This window comes from Phoenix dactylifera, chromosome 2 (assembly GCF_051530095.1).
Source record: "Phoenix dactylifera cultivar Ajwa chromosome 2, Ajwa_hap1_PhDact_Kaust_v1.1, whole genome shotgun sequence".
NCBI classification, from domain to species: domain Eukaryota; kingdom Viridiplantae; phylum Streptophyta; class Magnoliopsida; order Arecales; family Arecaceae; genus Phoenix; species Phoenix dactylifera.
Window position 1 is genome coordinate 8,320,088 of NC_143191.1, and position 20,428 is coordinate 8,340,515.

Genomic DNA, 20,428 nt, shown 5'->3' on the forward strand with positions numbered 1-20,428 from the left:
AGATTCTGTAACCGTTCATATTCCGTTGATCATGGGGCCACCTACCGGACGGCCAGGATTTACGAATTAGGAACAACAGCGGCGAGGGAAGGCACGTATATGGGGAACGTTTGGGTTGAGGTCGCAAAGCGAACCACGTATACCGGAAAGGGAAATGCCGTAACTCCCCTGCCATCTGAAGAGAGATCCGCTCACCCCGGTGAGCCGGTGAGCCATGACGGGATCTCTTCTCGCTGGGGCTATAAATGAGCTCCAAAGGAACGGAACGGCATTTTCGTCAGATCCGGGTTACTACACACCGAACTCCGGTCAAATCCCCCCATCTTCCCATCCGTCTGCGTTCCGTCCTCCACCCTACGTCATTCGCCAGGTCATCCCCCGTCCCGTGTATTTATAGAGCCCCGCGTCCCATTGCCCCCGTCTTCCTCCTTGCTTGTTTGCTCTCTGAAAGGACTTCTAGTACTTCTTGCTTTCTCTCTCTCTCTCTCTTCCGTGAAAGGCGGGGGGGAATTTTTCCAAGAGGTTTTTTGCGGTGGGTTTGAGGGGTGGGAGCAGGATTGCGGCGATGACGACGGCGGTGGCGGGGGTAGCGGCGGCGGGAGCGGTGCCGGAGATGTTTGCCCGGGACGCGATCATAGCGTGGTTCCGGGGGGAATTCGCGGCGGCGAACGCGATCATCGATGCGCTGTGCGGGCACCTGGTGCAGATCGAAGGAGGAGCAGAGTACGAGGCGTTGTTCGCCGCCATCCACCGGCGGCGGATGAACTGGATCCCCGTGCTCCACATGCAGAAGTACTTCTCCATCGCCGACGTCACCGGAGAGCTCCGCCGCGTCGCTGCCCGTCGCTACGCCGCCGCCACGGAGGAGGTGGTGGAGATCAAGGAGGGCAAGGAGGAGGAGGAGGCCCTGGCGATGGAGGGGAAGGACAGCAAAGGTTCTCCTAAGGAGGAGGAGGTGGTGGTGGAGATGGAGCAAGAGAGATCGATATATGACGGCGGCGTTAGGGACGGAGATTCTACCGGAGATTCCTCAGATCGGAAGGTCTCCGAAGAAGGCGGAGGCGATGGAGGTGAGTAATCTTTTGACTTAGTTCCCATTTTTTCCCTAAATTTTCTCCTTTTTGTGTTTAATCTAATCTAATTATTTCGTATAGCTTAATTAAGAGAAGTTTTAGATCTCGTTTCTGTTAATAGTTCGGCCGGCGGGATCCCGGTTAGCCTGGAACAACCTCGTACCGAGAAGGGTCCCGTCACCTTCCGGTTCCTCTAACCTCTCACTAATCGCGACGATGGAGCTCCGAGATCGGACGGCCGTGGTTGCTTCCATGGTCTCCACCGTCTTGTTTTTAGTCTTCCAGAAGAGCCGAGTGAACGGAGTTTCCAACCCGTGAACGGAGTCACGGACAGCTAACATCTGGAAGTCCTCTTTCCTGTTATTTTCTCCGGCCCGCCGAATAATTCACGCCTGCACTCCTACTTCTCTTTCTAAAATTCTAGAGAGACAAAGAGACACAATTAGAGGGTAATAATTAATAAATTGGGGGGACTATATCAAGGAAAATAAGTAGTTAATATTTTTTGCGATGTAAAACGTGCCTGACGGACGGGACTAGGGGTGGCGTCTCTGAAAAGCAGACCGGAAATGCCGAATTTAGTTTTGTCGTCTCCATGAGGGATGCGCCACTTGCTGTTGAGGATTTCGAGGGGGTTCGGATGCGTTATTTCTCGACACGTGGCCTTTTGTAATGAGGTACGGCTTAGTGGGGCCGGAAATCTGTAATAGGTTTGTTCTGGGGGGGCCTCGGGGTGCGTAGAGTTCCGGGCGGCTACGTGATGTGGACCGTCGGATTGGGATCGGACGGTTCAAGGAGACGTGCCCGGGTCTGGTGGGAAGAGGGCTAGGTCCGGGCACGTGTCGAGCAACCTGGGGGTCAACCGCCGGAGATTCTCGCGGCGTTGTTAGCTGCTCCGTTTGGAACAGCAATCTCGGTGGCCCAAGATGGCGCCCTGACAAGGCTGAGGTTTTGTGTCATCATTGAGGTAAATGGGCACGTGTATGTAGTATATGTCTTCATTAATCGATGCATTTTAAAATAATTAATGTTTATGTTCTTTCCAATTTAGATGAATAAATATGATGCCAAAATTTCCACTTTCCAAATAGCATTAGGAGCCAGGTCATATATGACACTTAAGGTAAATCTGGACCTTTTCACAACATAGTCAACATCAGCCCAAGCTTGGTCTGTGGGAGGGCCAATATGGAGTATGGCAAGAGTGTTTGCTGAGTTAGTACATGTTAAAATATGTCAAATATGGTCATAATTATTTGTGAGTGGAATAACTAGTTAAACATGCATGTTATGATTGACCTCATGGTTATACGCTTTTTAGGACAATAGTGCAATGCAAGTTCATAGCATTCTTATCTTCACTTAGCTATGTGAAGAGGACAGTTGCTCTCTGATGCTAAATATTTGCTTTGCTATGTTAATATCAATTGTCAATCCAAAACTATGTTATTATTTATATAAAGTACGTGACTCCTTGCTTCAAGTTTGTATAATTTTGAACTGATTTTTTATGCTTCCTGCACTGATTCTTTTTTTCTTTTTGGAGAAAAGGAGTCAAGAACTCCTCCAATGTTCATGGATTTTGATATAAAGTTGAATGTGTTTTGCTTTTATTGTTTTTTTTCACTTGTTTGTTTCTTGAATTGGTGCATGATTTAACAAATTTAATAAGAAAATGCTGAAATATTTTCTTTGAATATCTGATTGTTGTCTGCTTGTAGGATCTCGAGGGGAAGAAACTTCTGTGGAGAATGTCCAGATATGTGCTGATCACGAGGATTGTGTGGCACGCCCTGACCGGATCAAGATCTTCAAAGGTTTTGTAGCCAAAGAGGCAGTGAAAGGGCATATGGCGAGTTCCATCTTTCCATCATTCGGGAAAATTTCTGTGTAGAGATGAAATAGAAGATGCCGTAGGAATTAGTAGTTGTTCAGTTATTGGTTTTGAGTTTTTCCATAAAATCAGAACTTACTAAGGGCTTCTATAATGCACGATCAGGTTAATGTTGTGAAAGGTCTGAAGCTGTATGAGGACATCTTCACAGACTCAGAGCTTCTGAGGCTTGCGGAATTTATAAATGAACTCCGTCTTGCAGGTAGAAGGGGTGAACTCTCAGGTCAGTTCATCTTTTCAATTGCATTTGTTCGTCATATGCTGTTGTTAAGAATAAGCTAGCAGGATTGTAACGTTAAAAGAGTTTGTTGACAGCTATTAAAAGTCATAGGCATCATTGTTTTAATTCAAATGGTGGTTTGGTAACAGCAGGATGCTAGTTATCTTAAAATTGGGATGCTATTTGAGGTTACTGCTAACTATTGAGGCCATGGGAGAAAATTTCAATTTGACTCTTTGGCTTAATACTTGTATTTCAGAGATGAATGTAGTTAATCGTAGCAATTCTTGCCATGTCTCTTGTTTAGCTAGGCTCTTTCCTAGTTGGTTAGGGTTTCGAAGGGTTGATCCTTGCGTCAAGCTTAATCCACAACCAAAACTTTCCAATTTCGGTTCTTTTCTTCATAATAGAGCCTAGTCTTCCCTAAAGTTGCCTTGTCTAGAAACTTGGCACCAATGGAGCATGCTCGATCCTTTCCAGTTTCCATGGAGCATTCTCGATAGCCAACTCCAAATTGATGGAAACTAGCTTGCATGGATGTTGCCGTTTTCATATTTGAGGTTTTTGTAACATGGTTGATGGGTATGTAATTGCTTCTTTTTGTACTTGGTTTTTGCATGTTGAGATATGTAATATTATATGCATGATTGTGATTCTTACTTAGGAAGCATTAAATGATCTAGGAAATTTGTCCTCAAATTGTTTTCCATCTTCACTTGGCAGATACTAACTCAAGTCAGTTATCTTAGATAATCTGAATAGATTACAATGCACGATCTCAAGAGCATCCTCCTTTCTGGTTATTGCCATCAATTATAGCCTATTCCACACATGGATAATGATGCACCACCTGAAATCTCAAGACAGTGCCCTTATAAGTTGACTGAGAATGCAATATAATCTATTCAAAGTAAACTGTAGTGTCTGTGCTGCAATAGGATACATTAGGGGTACAAGACTGGCCTACTTGCCATAAATGCTGGAGGAACATCATTCGGTTAAAGAGAACATACGATCAGGCCTGCACCATGCCAGGCCAGTATTAGCACCAGAACAAGGTTGGCATTGACGCATTTAATCACTTCTTGATATAATTATATGAGACCGTTTTAATTTTCAATCATTTTTATTTTTTTTTTTTGCTGTACGGTTGGCAAACACATTGGCATGGCATGTGCTGACAGGTGACTGCCACTCCCACCAGCATTGGTACTTGAAACCTGGGGAGGTACATATATAGCATATCATCATGTTTTTGTGCTATTGTAATTATAAGGATTTTGTCGTATCAAAATAAGAAAAACATGATAAGTGAGTTAATGCATAATGTTTTTATAGCGGTACAGTTAATCTTGACGATTTTGAATTTGCTAATGGTGATTAGCTAAATAATGCTTGGAAACTTTATTGTGCGAGACCGTAGGAAATTTCAATTTCTTATGTTGGCAAGCATTTGGCTTCTTGGCAATGAACTGGTCCTTTATTTCTTAATTGATGTACTTTAGTCATGATTCGGTAAGAGCATTTAGTATAGCACAAGAAGCCATGTTTTTTGGGTGATGAATGATAGAGGCATATACCGAGGAAATGCAGTAACTACTCATGCAGTAACCAGGAAATGACTACTGGCTATAGGCCTTCACCATCAGTCATGTCTAATTTTGTCCTAGTTTACCCTATTTTTTTTAAGTTTCCATAACTAATGACAACAATGGGAAGTGCCATTGAACCTTGGTTTCTGCAAATTCTATTGTGTTGTTTGATGAGATTAGCAGAGGGAGAACTTTATATATGGGCAGAAAAGGTAAAATTTAATGATTTCAAATATTTGTGGGAGTCTCTAAATGCATGTAATGGAAATACTTGTGGTGTCATGCTGCATATAGAATTAAGAGAAGATCACCCTAAAGGGAAAGAAAGCCTTGTGTGCTCTAAATCGGTTGAGAGTATGCATGGTAGAACAGTTCATGAACATAAAGTAAGGAGTACCAGGACTTCAACCATGAAATGACTTGTTACACGGTTGAGAAATTAATGACCTTAAAGCAATAGAAGAAATCTGATTGTACGAAGTTTTAAATCAGAGGCAAGTTACTGGACTGATAGGAAACTAAAATTCCAATTCAAGAAAAAGTTTCAGAAATGCAAAAGGGAACTCGTAGGGGGGTAAGAAAAGTCATGACAACACCACGCTCTAAGATAGACCATGTATGGTAACACAATTGATGAACCTGAAATAAGGAGCACCATGACTTAAACCATAACGTGATTTGCCACATTGTGGGGAATTAATGACCTTACCTTTGGCACATCTTGCATGGGAAATCTAGTCATGATTTACATGTTTTAATTAATTATATTATTAGAAACTTCCTCTTGATACTAAATTGATAATGCATGTTCTGATAATTCTGGTAATTTCCAAAAATTCTCTTAGTTCAAGACAATTGGAAACTTTTTTCTCCGTGATACTTGGTCCTTTTTATTTTGTGATAAAAGTATCAAATATATAGGAGTTAGCAATTTATATGAGGTTGTTTCCATATACTATGTATATAAATAAAACCAAATATATATGATATTATGGGTGCCACGTAACATCTATTTATCTGACCATGAGACACTGTCATTGCTCGCCAATGATTTTGTATTTCTACACAGGTGAAACATTCATTTTCTTCAACAAACAGATGAAAGGGAACAAGAGAGAGATCCTTCAGCTTGGTGTTCCATTGTTTCAACCAACTAATGAGGCAGCATCAAGTAAATTCTATGTTTATAAGTTTGATCCCTATCTTTCTAGTTTTATCATGTTTCTTACAAGATTGAATCCATCTTAATTATCGCCTAACTTTTTTTACATCAACACTTCAATTCCTTGATACGTGGGACCCATGTTACTTTCATGCTGTGACAGTAGTGCATTTTGACTGTGATTATTGTTTTTCTTAGAATTTATGTTATATCTCAGTCATTACATGATGTAGCAACTTCAATAATTTTCCAAACTATGCAATAGTATTCTTGAAATGACCCATCTTGTAAGATAAATGATCCTCTGTACTCTGATTTAGCATTATGCAGGAATGCATGCCTGTGTTTTATGTTCTGGTATTAATTTTGCTTTTTCTACCATGTCCTAAGTTTAGTCAATCATTTTGATAAAATAGGTTGGATTTTAGGCTAAATTGATCATCTCTGCAGCCATGTACCTAGTGAATTAGTTGGGTGTTGGAACAGTAGTGAAGTATGTTTTGGATATTGCCTGAGATTTATTTATGATAATTTCAGTAATATGGCAACAGCTTACCCAATGCTGCTGTTCTCAATCGCGTGCTTTAAGTAACAATGTCATCTTTGTTATGTAGGTAATATAGAACCAATTCCCCCAGTTTTGCAGACTGCCATCGATCACCTAGTTCAATGGCGTTTAATACCAGAAAGCAGAAAACCAAACAGTTGCATTGTCAACTTCTTTGATGAGGTAATCTCTGTCTGAACATGTCTGGCATTTTGAATCATCCGTCCCCAAAACTGAGTTCTTGTGGGCCTCTACAACTCATTCCGCAGGGTGAGCACTCGCAGCCATATTTCAAACCTCCGCACCTGGACAATCCAATCTCCACACTTCTCCTTTCTGAGACAACAATGGCTTTCGGACGGGTGCTTGTCAGCGACAACAATGGAAACTACAAGGGTTCCCTCACACTTCCACTGAAGGAAGGGTATGTTGTGTTAAATCGAACCTCTTACTGATACCATTTACATTTTTGTTCTTCCTCTCTATTATGTCATGATCTTATAAGATCTAAATTTATGCAGGCTTATTATAATAGTTTCAATATTAGGCTATAAGATTCATTGACTATTTGATTCTGATATACAACATAGTGGCTTGCCATAAGAATCAGCAATGCCGATCGGTTTACAACTTGCACTTAACATGACTAATAATGCAACTAACTAATTTGCAGGTCTCTATTAGTCATGCGTGGGAACAGCGCAGATATGGCCAGGCATGTCATTTGCCAATCCCCAGGCAGAAGGGTGAGCATCACTTTTGTGAAGGTTCGACCTGCCGACAGCCAAACCGATTCCTCTACCATGGCTCCGCTAACTAAAGCTCTCACCCTCTGGCAACCTGGAACTCCACCGGCACAAAAGGTGCAGGGTGGTGGTGGTGAAGTCATTACCTATGGGCCTCACAGTGTGATTCCAGCCACATGGGGAGTGACCCTCCGTGCTCCTGTCGTCATGCTGGCGCCGCCCCGTCCCATGGTCATGAGTCCTGGTAGGAGAGTGTCACGCAGCGGCACCGGTGTATTCTTACCATGGACAGTGGGACCCAAGAAATACACCAAGCATCTCCCACCTCGTATTCAGAAGAGAAGGCTCCCCTCGTTGCCGCCCCCGCTAGAGGCACAAGTGTAGTTGAGGCCCCTAGTTTCTGATGTCGGTGTCACTCCTGTGTGTCGAGCTAGAGTAGAGTGATGAAGGTCTTGTCTCTCCCATTCTCGAAGTATTTTCCTTACTCAGGGCATCATAACAAAAAGATTACAGGGATCAACATTTTCCAAGTGTCTTCACGGGAACTTCTTTGTCATGGGAGTTTGTTAAGTTATGGCTATCAGCAACTTATGAAGACGGCGTTGTTGTTACAGCAGTTCTTTAGCGTAGGTGGCTTCTTTTAGATGGATGGTTGACTGCCATGGTAGGTAGAGTTTAGGAAAAATCAGCTGGGGGACTTGAGATCCCTCCAGTGAAGGACAAAATTTTGTAATATTTCCGTCTAGTTTTATTCAGCATATACCACATATCTATCTCACTTCTCTCAGTTCATTGATTCAGGAGCTCTTAATGTCAAACGCAGTGTGGTGGATTTTTAGTTTGAATTGAGATTTTACGAAGAAAAATATCAGTTTTTATGCACGGAATACCTGAAAAGATGCTGTAGTTACAAATTAGTCTCATGCACCGGGCTGAATCAGACTAGACTAAAAGAGCACTAGAAACTATGAACTTATAGTGAAGATTTCTACCACAGATCAGTTTTTGTAAAAGATAATGCAAGTGGGGGTTTATTTACCTTCTTCCGTTTCTAGGCTAGACTTTTTCTTACCTATATTATAGCAGTGAATGAATGAAGAATTTTGACTTCACAATTTCAACTACATCTTGCCATCGGTTGTCAACTAAGCAAGGAGCTCTCCAGCTTTAGCATCCTGGCCTATGGCTAGCACTGAGTGGCTGCCTGAAAAACATTTGTAACACAAAAACCAAGAAGCTGCAACAAGGCTTGATGGTTATGTTTATGGAAAAGAACAGCCAATTTGGGGCTGGTAGGGTGCCGTAAAGAATTTTGACCTCGCATGGTTTTCTTTGCCTTCGGAAAGAGTATGTTCTATTTTACAATCCTATAAAACCCACCCTCTTAAAAAGGAGAAGGGAAGCATAAAAAATGACCTTGGTGGTGTAGTCCTTTGCTCGTCAGAAATTGAACTGTAAATCAGATAACCTTAGTCTCGACTAAATGTTGGTTTGCCATGAAAATTTATCATCTCTGGAGCTGAATTTCTTCAGTTATCATGTTTAGGACTGAAATGAAAAGCCTTTGCTTCATGTTTGACCCTTTGTAATTTTGTGGGCTTGTCGTACAGAGCAAAGCGATAATGTCATTATCTAAACCAAGCACTTCCAACCAGAACAAATCCATCTAATTTTTTATTTTTTTTATATATCCCAAAATTTCTTTCAGATTTTCCACGTACAAAATTCTATTACAATCAAGTAGATTATAGCTTCTTTATCATATTAGTGGCATAATGTGATGAAAAATAGAATTACAACCAATGTAGACTTATAGCTGCTTTACAAAATTATAGGGATAGAATTTTTATCAAATTCATTTTCTTCAACTTTGCGGCCGTAGCATCCGCAATAATTTTAATTTGAGAAAGTCCTATATAAAACCAGAGAAAGAATTCAGAATTTCGTAATCTCGAGATTCTTTATAGCCAACAAAACCCAAGAACACACTTTGCCACCATGCTTCAAACAAGTTAGAGACATCCCTAGCTCCAAGATAATTCCACCAAGCCGGAATTGAATAAGCAAATGGGCAATTCCTGCGAGTCTGCCCCAGATTTTCTGGGTTAGACTCCTACGAAGCACACTGTAAAACTTTAACGTGCTACTCTTGGTGCTACGGGCATTTAAGATGTCAATTCTAGCCATACCAACCGCAGCCGCTAGCTCTCTCGGATTCAAGGCAAAGGAGCTTTTTTATGTCCGGAGCACTCAGTCTGATATGTGGAGGGCGGGGGAAGGGAGCACAAGCAATTGAAATTGTAATCATAGAGCTATGATTGATTGACTGTTAGAAAGAGATTCCAACAAATATTATTTCCTCCAGTAGGGTAAGTTTTGTGCTTCGCATAATCACATGTTTGCAGAAGCAAATAACCCTGCAGATTAACTGGCAAAACTAGCTACCTGAACATAAGCAACTGAATTTTTAAGCGGGTATTCCAGTGGAAAATAATAAGAGATGCAAATCTGAGCTACTGTTGGGTCAAGAAGTTTATGAGTAACAAGCCTCTCTAGTTTTCACCAACTATTTATAGTCTTTCATGTACACAAATTGCAACTCCTTCTGAAACAAAAATAAATTTGACAACCATGGCATCTAATATAATTACCATGAAGTGACAAATTTTTTTCCATTGCCAATAATTCATTGTAAATATACAAGTCACTAGTTTATGTCAGATGAGAACCGTGTTATAGAGCACAAACTGCTGCACTATAAAACAGGCTGTGCCTTAAGCAGGTGGTTATTGAATGAAAGCATCAAAGATTCTCTCTTCTTCTACAAACTCCATCTGTATAACAGATATAATACCTGCATATCAACAAATCTAGGGCCTGTCTTTATGTTTTGTCGCTGTTAAAATTATTTTTATTTATAACATATGCTATTTCATTTCATGCTACACAGCTTTCTGTTGAAATCACTGCTTTAGCAATTACTCTGATCGTCCCATTCACTAGCATTTTATCATTTGCAAATACAGGACATTGCAATACCTCATTTTGAATATGAGCAATCATTCATTTCGTTACTCCATCACATACAAAGATAAAAACCTAGACCAACACATGGTGTAAACCATAATTAAAAACGCATATAGGTGCTCCTAATACTCATCAACTTTCATCTATATATGTCGTTATTCTCGAAACCAGTAGTACACTTTGTAGCCCTCATCTCAGAAGACAAGCACGCAAGTATTTTGGTTCCATAAAAGAAAAAGGAAGCAGCATTTAGTGAGATGAGTACTTTTTCCCCTTTTGGAATTGAACTGAAAGTGGAGATCAAAAGATGCAAGTTTAATGTGTTCTGATTTTTTGACCGAAAGTCCTCATCCACTAGATGCATTTTATTTTACTTTATTTTATCTTATTTTATTTTGAGAGAAATGAAGGATGATCCGCCTGCACTAGAATTATCCAAGTGCCAATGCTTGAGGATGCACCAACCAAGATTCGACCTAGGACCTGTAGGACCACTGGGACGAACCTTGGTTCATTAAGGTAAATTTTAATTGATTCAAACAGAACCAGGGAACTGTGACTAATATTCATGATAATTATTGGGGGTTCTTAGTTCTTGCACATAATGTCATCCATAACTCATCTCTATTCTATTAGCTATTAAATTTATTTTCTCTATCTGGTAAATATTGTTTGCATTGGACCATATCTACTACATTAATATACACCAATTTGCCAACATAAAGCATTCATGTTGATCAAAAATATAAAATTACCATGATCCTTTAAGTCATAGCTAGAAATTTCCACAAACTCCCCTCCATAACCCTCGTGCTCAAATAATGCGCCTGTGTTTTTATTTTTTTAATCTTTTTTAAGGTTGGGGTGGGGGAGATCAGGGGTGGGCCAGATTGTCTGGGCACAGCAAATTTGAGCATAGATGCAGCTCTATGCTTAAAATCAGCATAAATTTATTCTCTTGCATAGACTACAAGCATAATAATTCAAATCTTAAAGATCAAAAGGAGAGCACTACAAGTTCTGCTGATTTGTCCAATCAGTGCTGTTTATGTCCTCTATTGGGCCATACCTAGTAGACTTTGAGATTCTTACATCCCTTGTGTGCACTGAAAGCATGGATGATATAACACATCAACAGGATCTTGAAGTTCACCGTGTATGGTAGCTGAGCCAAAGTGAAAATTAAGTTTCCACTTCATAAAGGATCTAAACTGCATCTTTATCTGATATGCAATGTCCATCAAAATTTTGCTATTATCCATGCAAAGTTAATATGCCAATCTTGACTACAACAACACACCCACTATAAAACAATTCTGAAGAAGTTTAAGATGTTACTAGTTTGAACCTCGAGAACTAGATCAGAAGCAAAAAAACAAAAAAAACAAAAAAACCTTTAGATGAGATCAAACCATTCTGTCCAAGGTCCACCGAACCAATACTGAGACCCATACCAGTCGGCAGTCGATTTGGTACCGTACCAAAACACGGTACATAGAGCGCATATGCCAGTTCGGTTTAGATAAGATCAAACCATTCTATCCAAGGCCTGCCGAGCCGGTACCGGGACCTGTACCAGTCGATGGCTGATTTGGTACGGTACCGAAAATATGGTACGCAGAGGCGTGCTAGTTCAGCCAATTTTTTTTTAAAGCTTTTTAGTTTTCATTTATTGGTAATCAATTTCTTTTCAACTTTTTCAATGATTTTAAGTATAATTTGATATTTCTTGATGTTTTTTGATATTTCTATGATTCCGACATAACCTAAATGATGCATCTTGTCGTTTTAAAGTGATACAAAATATACAATAATTAGTAAAATACTGCATGCTACAAGAAGCAATATGAAATATCCTAAAATCAATTAGCAAGATACAAAATATAAAATGATACAATCATACAATCAATTACATATATTTAAAGTACAACATACATACTAATATACAATCATACAATCAATTAAATATATTTAAAGTACAACATACATACTGATATCTAAAATCTCGTCGAGTGGCGATGTCTCTCGTAGATATCTGCATCATTAGCATCATCAAAAGCACATCAGCCCACCCTTCTAACCAAACAACATTTAAGTCCTATACACTCATCCCATAAGGAACGCACTTCGAGTTGTAACTATTCTCATATCTCGCTGAAGCTCTGGTTCTGAGAGGTGTCCACTGATAACATGGCTATAGTGAGGCCCATCCAAATATACGAGCAGCAAAATCCGACTCATAAAATTCATCAGGCTACGTAGGCAGTAGCCACCGGAAGACGATGCCTCAGATCCACCATATCCATATCCATATTTGTATGGGTCATAGGTCGCCTATGGCCGTGGGTAATAGAATCCAGTATACGACTCGAAAACTGATACATCTAAAAATTCTACTCCACGAGTGAGATCATCTGCAACTGCATCATGTCCTAAATGACCTCGAGGAGTTCATCACCTATATGCAATTGTATCCTTGTGAACTCTATCAGATCGTGTACTCCTATCCTATATAGTATGCGTAAACTAAAACTCACTAATGAATCGAAGACCGTCCTGCGGCTGTCTCATAAACGATGGTTTCATATCCTCCACTTTCTCTGGCCAATAGATGCATGACCACCAGAATGTTCTGGCTCTTCCTAATCTCTGTATCTGAGTGAACCGACTCCTATACACTCCCTATTGGGGCTGCAAGTGTCTTTTTTTTCTTTTTTGTTGCGCTGGGCAGCTGCCTACTTACCCTTAGGGCTGCAAATGGGTCGAATCGGGTCGGATCCTGAGTGATCCCGATCTGACCCAGTTTCTTGTTCGGGTCCTAATTTTGGACCCAGACCGACCCGGTTGAAAACCAAGTCGGGTCCATGCCTACAAATTTTGACCCGACAGGTCATTCAGGTCGGGTCGGATCCGGATCGAGTCCGGGTCTGGGTCTATGTATTTTTATATTCAAAGTTTCACTATATAATAGTAAATAACATCAAGCAAAAAAAATAGGTCGGATCGGGTCGGGTTTAGGTCCGGGTCCAGGTCGAGATTGGGTGGACCCGACCCAACCCGACCCGAAAAATAGAACGGGTCCAAATTTAGGACCCAGCCCGTCCCCGCGGGTCCTAAAATTCAGGTCGGGTCAACTTACCCTTTGTGCCCTTCTCTGCCTTATTAAGTTGAGAGAATGGATATCGCCCTCAATCGATCGAATAGCATGGTGGCCTCACCTAAACAACTCTCGATCATATCTCTAAGATGATGACTCGGATAAGGAGTCATGTGATGACCGGCTCCCCAATGACCCCTATGGCTATTGCCCTGCATCCATCCTAGCCTCATTGGCTACGAATTGGTCGGTCATGGAGGTGATCTCGACTCATCAAGCTCCAGCTTCTGCTACTTGCCCACAAGCCATCATAGGATCATCCTCATCGTCAACGAAAGCATTGTGGATTAGCTCCATGTAGTTTAGCTTCACTGCCTTCTGAATGCACTTCTGCTTCAACCTCAGATTGTAATGAACGCATATACAAGTCGTTGAGGTGCTCTTGTGTCAGACGATTTTTCTGCTTGCTATGGATGAGAGCGAATGTGGATTAGTTGCGTTCACAGCCACTGGAAGAGATTATTTAAGAGAGGATCCAGATAGCTAGCTGCTTAAGATTTCTCGCGGACAAACTTAAGTGAATCTACCATTCAGCTGCAAAAATATTGAAAAAAAAATACATATAAGATAGTATCATATTAGTAGTAATCTAATGTCAAGTAATAGTTATCATTGATATGTAATATACCTGGATTCATACTTTTCTAACTTACAACAGCCACCGAGACTCCAAAGCTGTCAGTGCCCTCCCTAAAAATTTTCATCTATAAAAAAGAACCATGTTGTAAGATGCTAATCATTGAAGATACAAGTTAACTGACACATGTCGCTTAAGTTAACTTATATCTTCTAGACAAGGCTGCTACTTCTGGATTAGACTCCATTTTGTAAATCACATCACGCAGAGCGGTCAAAAATTCGTCATCCATATTGATTCCAGATATGGTGTGCTGAAAATTCAAGTTCAGATAGTAACCTGCAGATGGAGTTCGTAATTGTTTTAGTGAAATTGGACAAGTATAGGCGCAGTCTAATTGTCAATATTTTTGCTTACCTATTAGATGCAAGTCCCAACCTATCTGGTAAATCCACCGCCGCTCAATGATGTTGATGTACTCTTGAGCATGCATCAAAACTACCTCCTAGATCTAATTTTTCGCCCTCTTCATCATATGCTACAAGAAGCACATTTGGGGTACCTCTTACTGTCCATGGCCCGAAATACTTCGTACAATGACTTGATAGCCTTCACTATCTTCTCAGCCCGCTATTAGAATGTCTGCCTCGTCACCAAGTTCTCCTCAATGCTCCCCCTCAGTGCCGGCCCTTGCAAATCTACTTTTCTGCCTCTCGACATTGACAAACATCTGACGTAAAATTGCTTTCCTCTCAAGGAGGCTATCTAATGCAACGTAGTTAGTAACAAACTGTATCACACCTGATCTCAAGATCTCTTCCCCTGCATACCTTCGCATTAGTGATAGAATCCATGTATAGTTATAAATATATCTGATGATAGTTTGGGTTGTCTCCATTGTCTACTGCATCCCATAAATCTTTACAATATCCATCTACATGAAGTTGATACAATGCGCAGCACATGAGATCCAAAAAATAAATGGCCACCGCTCTATCAAGATCTCCCTGGTAGCCTTCCTTTGTGGTCTATTATCACTGATGACCTGTATAACATTCTCCTCTCCTACCTGATCAATCACCTCCTCCATCAATTTGAGAATATACATGGCATCTTGCATCTGATCGAAAGCATCAACCGACTTCTAGAATAAAATCTTTGTATCATAGTATATCAAGAAGTTGATGTGCTCCATCTGATAGGACTGGTTCAACCATCACACATCACCGTTAGAGTCTATATGTAAGCCACTTGCTCTTGAATGAGGCAATCCACTTCTCTAACTCCTCCTTGTTGTCAAGAAGCTCACCATGGATGTGCTTCAGTCTTGGAGGATCTACACCAAGATCGGCAGCCTGTATTGAGAAAATGACAAACCTATAGTACGTGTTGTTTACCACATTTGAAGGAACATGGCTGAAGTAAAACCAAGATCCAATAGCTCGCCACATATATCCTTCTTTAGCATGATGTCAATCTTCTGCTGTTTCGAATTCTTGTTGGGAAAGATATGTGGATCTAAATCATGGATGGTTGCTCTTTATGAAATCTTCCGGAAGGATTTCTTTCTGCTACTAAAAGCTCCTAGCATAAATGCAATACGACCACCGTCTCTATCGACAACCTCTCTAACTAAGGGATATTTCTGAACTTTGGATCTACCCTACTTGTCATAGATTAGAGCCCAACTTGCAGCATAAGAGTCCAAAGCGAGTCATATGCCTCGCCACCTTATCCGCGCGGAACCTGTCGATTCAAGACCAATTCAAGTTCGGTTTCAAACCCCACAGACGAACCAACCCAGTCACACGTCAAGTTGGCTCGGTACAGGCCGAACTGGGCGGCTCAGCCTAGTTCGGCAGGCATTGCCCTCCGCAATCTTCACCAAATTGCAAGTGGGATTTTGCTACCTCAAACTTCCCTAGATGGGGTAGCTATCCGGGAGGCTCAAATTGTAAAAAGCAAGGTGGGTAGATTATCTGAGTTGGAGTCAGATACTAGGCCCATACTATAACCAGGATCCTGACATCTACAAGTAACATAGATACCACGAGAAACTAGATGTTGCTACATTTTTTGTACTTCAAATCCATTTGATATATTTATATTCAATTATATGTATTCATGCATTTAATTATATTACAATTACATTCACTAATCGATCATATCGTATACGAGACCAATATGACATAAACGATCAAAATAGAATCATAATCGTAATTCAAACAACTACAATCATTGGAGCAATCCATCAAGACTAAAAAAATAAAAAAACAAATTAACCAAAAAAAAAAGATTTTGTATTGGTATGGAACTGATGCCATAGCATTCCAAGTGTTGATACACTATCGAATTGGTGATCAATATGGCACCCAGTACCGATTTATGAACCTTGACCTATACTTTCTTTAACTTCTATAATGCAATCAAACTAATTGTTACTAGCATATAGCCACGACAACTGGCATAGGTTACTCTATCTTTCAATATTTTGTATGCCCAGTTAGGCAGTGACAAAAATGTTGCTGCTGCTATAGTACGGTCTGCGTCAATTTCATTTGTTAAAAGCAACTTCTCGGATAGGAAAACTAGATTAAGGCTCAGTGACATATGAATGTCAAAACACAGTTGTATGTCAAATTGGAAAAGGCAGGCATTTTTTATCTTGGAGTAATTATTCAATCAAAAACTTCGTTGAACAGAAGATCATTAATATCTTTTTGTAGCCAATATCAAATGATGTGCATTACCAATGCTTTGATGCATACCAAAATAGCTTGGTTACTCTTATGGTATTTAAACATGTGCATGAAATGTTCTTTGGTGGGATCCAGTATAACCTATAACAAATAAGAAAGAATGAGGTCACAAAATTCAAGGGTACAAGAATATTAACAGGAAATTCACTTGCAATAGACATCACATGTCAACATTGGACAGATAAAGGAAAGATAGGCTTGAAGTTCATCCAATAATTTTAGCAGTAGGAATCTAAGAAGCATCATAACTAAAGAAAGTAAATATAGAATTTTCTTTTCAACAGACTCATCCCACAAGTTATAGTTAAGTTGCAAGAAAACACCCACTAATAGATAATGCTTATCTAAACATCATCATAAAAAAGTACACCACGAGAAGAGTGAACAAAGAACAACAAACTACCTTGGAACTTGAAAGTATCAACATATAGAAATAAATATTCACACTAAAATGAACAGCATGATCAATGCAATCTTTATTGGCAGTGCAGCTGCACATTTGCGCTAGAAACCCAAAAGCATAAAGGAATATAATAAATTTGAGACCAACATTATTGTACCCGTAAATCAAGGCCTGGCAGGCTCAACATCATCTTCTATATCCCAACTCAGGTCCTCATCATCTTCAGCAGCACTCAGTCTCTTGCGTAGATCCACCTTAAGAGGACTCCCACTCGAATTACTAATTTTCTTATCATCGTGCTCCCCGAGATCTTCGATCTCATCCCACCCAAGATCATCTTCTTCTGGCATAGAAGGCCTTGACACCACTGACACATCGCTATCTTTGCATGAACCTCCACTCTCTGTCTTCGCTTCAGCCACTGTGTTATCATCTGCCTTGGATGCCAATCCCTCACTGTTCAATCCCACAATTTCTTCCTTCTCTGCAGTTGATGGCACCTCCTTCTCAGCCATCGCCACTGATACTCCCAAGATCTCATCGTGATGATTCTTCTCCTCTAGCGATTGAGAGGTGGCGGTAGTGTCTTCTTTCTTTGTTACTTTTTCTTCTTCATCTTTGTTTCTTTCTACCTTAACAACTTTTTCTTCAGGCTCTCCTATTTTTTCCTCTTTCTTTTCTTCCTTCTTTTCTTCTTTATTTGCTTCCTTCTTTTCTTCTTCTTCCTCATCATCATCGACCTCCCAGCTCAAATCCTCCTCATCCTCTTCTCTTGAAATCACCCTCTTGACGAGTTTCGCCCTGGCATCCTCTGCCTGCTTGAGCTTACGAACCCTATAGTAGTACCGACTCCAGAAGGTATCATAATCCATAACAGAAGGCACGAACTTTTCAAGAAATCCCTCCAGAGCCCCATTTTCATAGCACAAATTCTCGATCTCCTCCTCCTTTTCCGCCAATTGGAACCCTGATCTCCACTTCTTGAAATCCTCAGCATCCTCCGGCTCCTCCGAGAACGTGCTCGGATCGGACTGGATGGCGAGGACCTGCGCATCAAACCGGCTATACCTCCTCGAAGAACCGGCCAGATTCTGCGTCCCGGCGTCAATGGAGGAGGGATCGGGGGAATTGGGGTCGGATTCCATGGCGAGGATGGCTTCTTTGCTGTGGGTGATGATCTCGGCGGTGCCTCGCCAGACGGAGCCGCCGAAGTCGTCGATGGCCTGGCCGACGGACTCGAGGGACTCCTGGGCGACGGAGGCTCCAGTCTCCAGGGATCCCGGGAGGTTCTGCACGGCGCGGGTAGCGGCCTCCCGGATCGCCACCGTCTCCTTCTTGAGGCCGGTGCCGAACTCCTCCAGGTCCCGGCGGTAGGTCTCGATCAAGGAGCCAAACTCCTTCTTCGAGGCGATTGTCTTAATCAGACCCCCGAAGCTCCACGCTCCGCCGCCGCCGCCGCCGCCGCCAGCGGTTTGCGCTTCTTCTCCCCGTTCTTCCTCGTCGTCCGGCGGGGATTGCTGCTGCCGGGGGGAGTCGGCGAGAGAGGGATTGGGATCCGGATCGGGATCGGGATCGGGATCGGAATCAGCGGCGAAGACGGATTTGAAGAAATCCATGGCGAGAATTAGGGCTAGGGTTAGGCCTCCAAGAGGAGGAAGAGCGATAGGGAAGTGAGGAAGAGAGAGATCGATGGTCGGTAGTTGCGATAGGATGCTTCTGTTCGGTCTTCGGCGACTTCAAAGGGACGGCTATAGAGACTATTTTTGTGACCTCAACCTGGTATGCAAGTGTGGGGCGTGGGATTTGGAGAGAGAGAGCGCGCCTCTGGGTGTTTTTTTTTTCCCCCACCGACGCGGATTGCGGGCTCGATAGTATCGTGCTTGATATGGCCCAAATCCAGTCTGTTATTGCAAGTTGGAACTCGGGGGCGTGGCACGCTAATGGATTGATTCAAGCAGGATCCTACGTGAATATCCACGCAGATCTTAAAGACGTTGGATAATCCCGCTAGATCCGTGAGATTGGAATAGAATTTTCAGTATTAAAAAATAGCAGGCTCGTTAATTCGATCTCTCCCAGCCCATTCCAACATTAACTAGATAATCAAACTAAAATCCTTAGACTCCACGTAGAATTGAATTTTTTTTAAGAGCCTATTTGGATATTTTTATTAGATTATACTAAAAGTGCTGTAGAAATTAAGCATATTGACCCATCCATCTTATACTTTTCAAGTGTTTTAAAAAAAAAATATCCCATGAAATTTAGGTTAGATGATATTTGGATGATATGGGGTCATGTTTAAATAGATAGCCCAATTTACGAATTTTATAAGATTTTCGGCTCAATGTAGCATGAATATCCAAACAGGCTTTTAGGGTTGCTACATTATGGAGACGGGCTTATTTTGAAATTGATAACTAGCTAATTGGTTGGGACTGAATTTCAAAAAGTAAGTTTTTCCAACAGGCACATCCAAACACATGCATCATAATTTGGTTTCTTTTTAATAGCCATTTCAAAAGATGATTTGTGGTTTAAAATTTTGGTTAGAAGTCTATTGATAATATAGGTTGCAGTAAGAAAAGTTTCTTTCCAAAATGAATTTGGAAGATTGGAATGCGTAAGGAAAGCAAAGCTCATTTCAACAATTTGGCGATGACGCCTTTCTACTGAACCCACCTCTTCTATATTAAAATAGACTCAACTTTATATTTTTGTTTCATGGGAAATAACCAAATAAACTTCGTATAATCATCTAGAAAACATACGTAATATTTTGATCCATATGTAGATAAAACGACTGAAGGCCCCTAGACATCTGAGTAGGGCAATTCGAGAGGCCTGAAAAGGTAAATTGTGGTTTTTTGCCATTTGATAGTCTGGACAAACAACTTGTCCTTTATTCGCAGCAACTAGAGTTTTATTAGCAGACAAAACATATTGTACTACAGGAAAAGAAGCATGGCCAAGTCTGCGATGCTAATCTGAAGTGGATATACAAGCATCAATAAAAGATGATGGTGAAAACTGCTTGAAAGGTTGGGAAAAGCAATACAGACTGACTTTGAGGTGGCCTCTATACTGGATGCTCCCCAAGTAATCCTTTATTAGGAAGTAGGTATCATGAAATTCGAAAAAGACATTGTTATCTTTAGTAATTTTTTTAACAGAAAGCAATTTTTTTTGAATGTTAGGGACAAGTAAGATTTGGTTAAGGAGAAATGAGCGAGATGGATTGTTTAATGTAGCTGAGCCTGTAGGCATAATT

At 41.0% G+C, this 20,428-nt stretch overlaps 2 protein-coding genes across 2 annotated transcripts; one reads left to right on the plus strand and one right to left on the minus strand.

The window, feature by feature from the left end:
* The first annotated feature begins 209 nt into the window (after positions 1-209).
* On the plus strand, positions 210-8,021 carry LOC103721002 (RNA demethylase ALKBH10B-like). Its single transcript, XM_008811007.4, has 7 exons — positions 210-1,070; positions 2,795-2,925; positions 3,073-3,190; positions 5,849-5,950; positions 6,556-6,671; positions 6,758-6,912; positions 7,162-8,021. Exons 1-7 carry the CDS (start codon positions 566-568, stop codon positions 7,616-7,618), a joined length of 1,584 nt encoding a protein of 527 aa, XP_008809229.3. The 5' UTR covers positions 210-565; the 3' UTR covers positions 7,619-8,021.
* Positions 8,022-17,135: 9,114 nt separating this feature from the next.
* On the minus strand, positions 17,136-19,029 carry LOC103721001 (BSD domain-containing protein). The gene has a single exon (XM_039132356.2). It carries the CDS (start codon positions 18,771-18,773, stop codon positions 17,322-17,324), a length of 1,452 nt encoding a protein of 483 aa, XP_038988284.2. The 5' UTR covers positions 18,774-19,029; the 3' UTR covers positions 17,136-17,321.
* Positions 19,030-20,428: the final 1,399 nt, after the last annotated feature.

What these genes read in the sequence shown, in the direction of transcription:
- LOC103721001 (XM_039132356.2), bottom strand. Translation starts at nt 18,773, where the DNA reads ATGGATTTCTTCAAATCCGTCTTCGCCGCTGATTCCGATCCCGATCCC.
- LOC103721002 (XM_008811007.4), top strand. Translation starts at nt 566, where the DNA reads ATGACGACGGCGGTGGCGGGGGTAGCGGCGGCGGGAGCGGTGCCGGAG. An exon ending in AGAAGGCGGAGGCGATGGAG is followed by an intron (nt 1,071 to 2,794) that starts GTGAGTAATCTT and finishes GTCTGCTTGTAG; the next exon opens with GATCTCGAGGGGAAGAAACT. An exon ending in TTGTCAACTTCTTTGATGAG is followed by an intron (nt 6,672 to 6,757) that starts GTAATCTCTGTC and finishes CTCATTCCGCAG; the next exon opens with GGTGAGCACTCGCAGCCATA.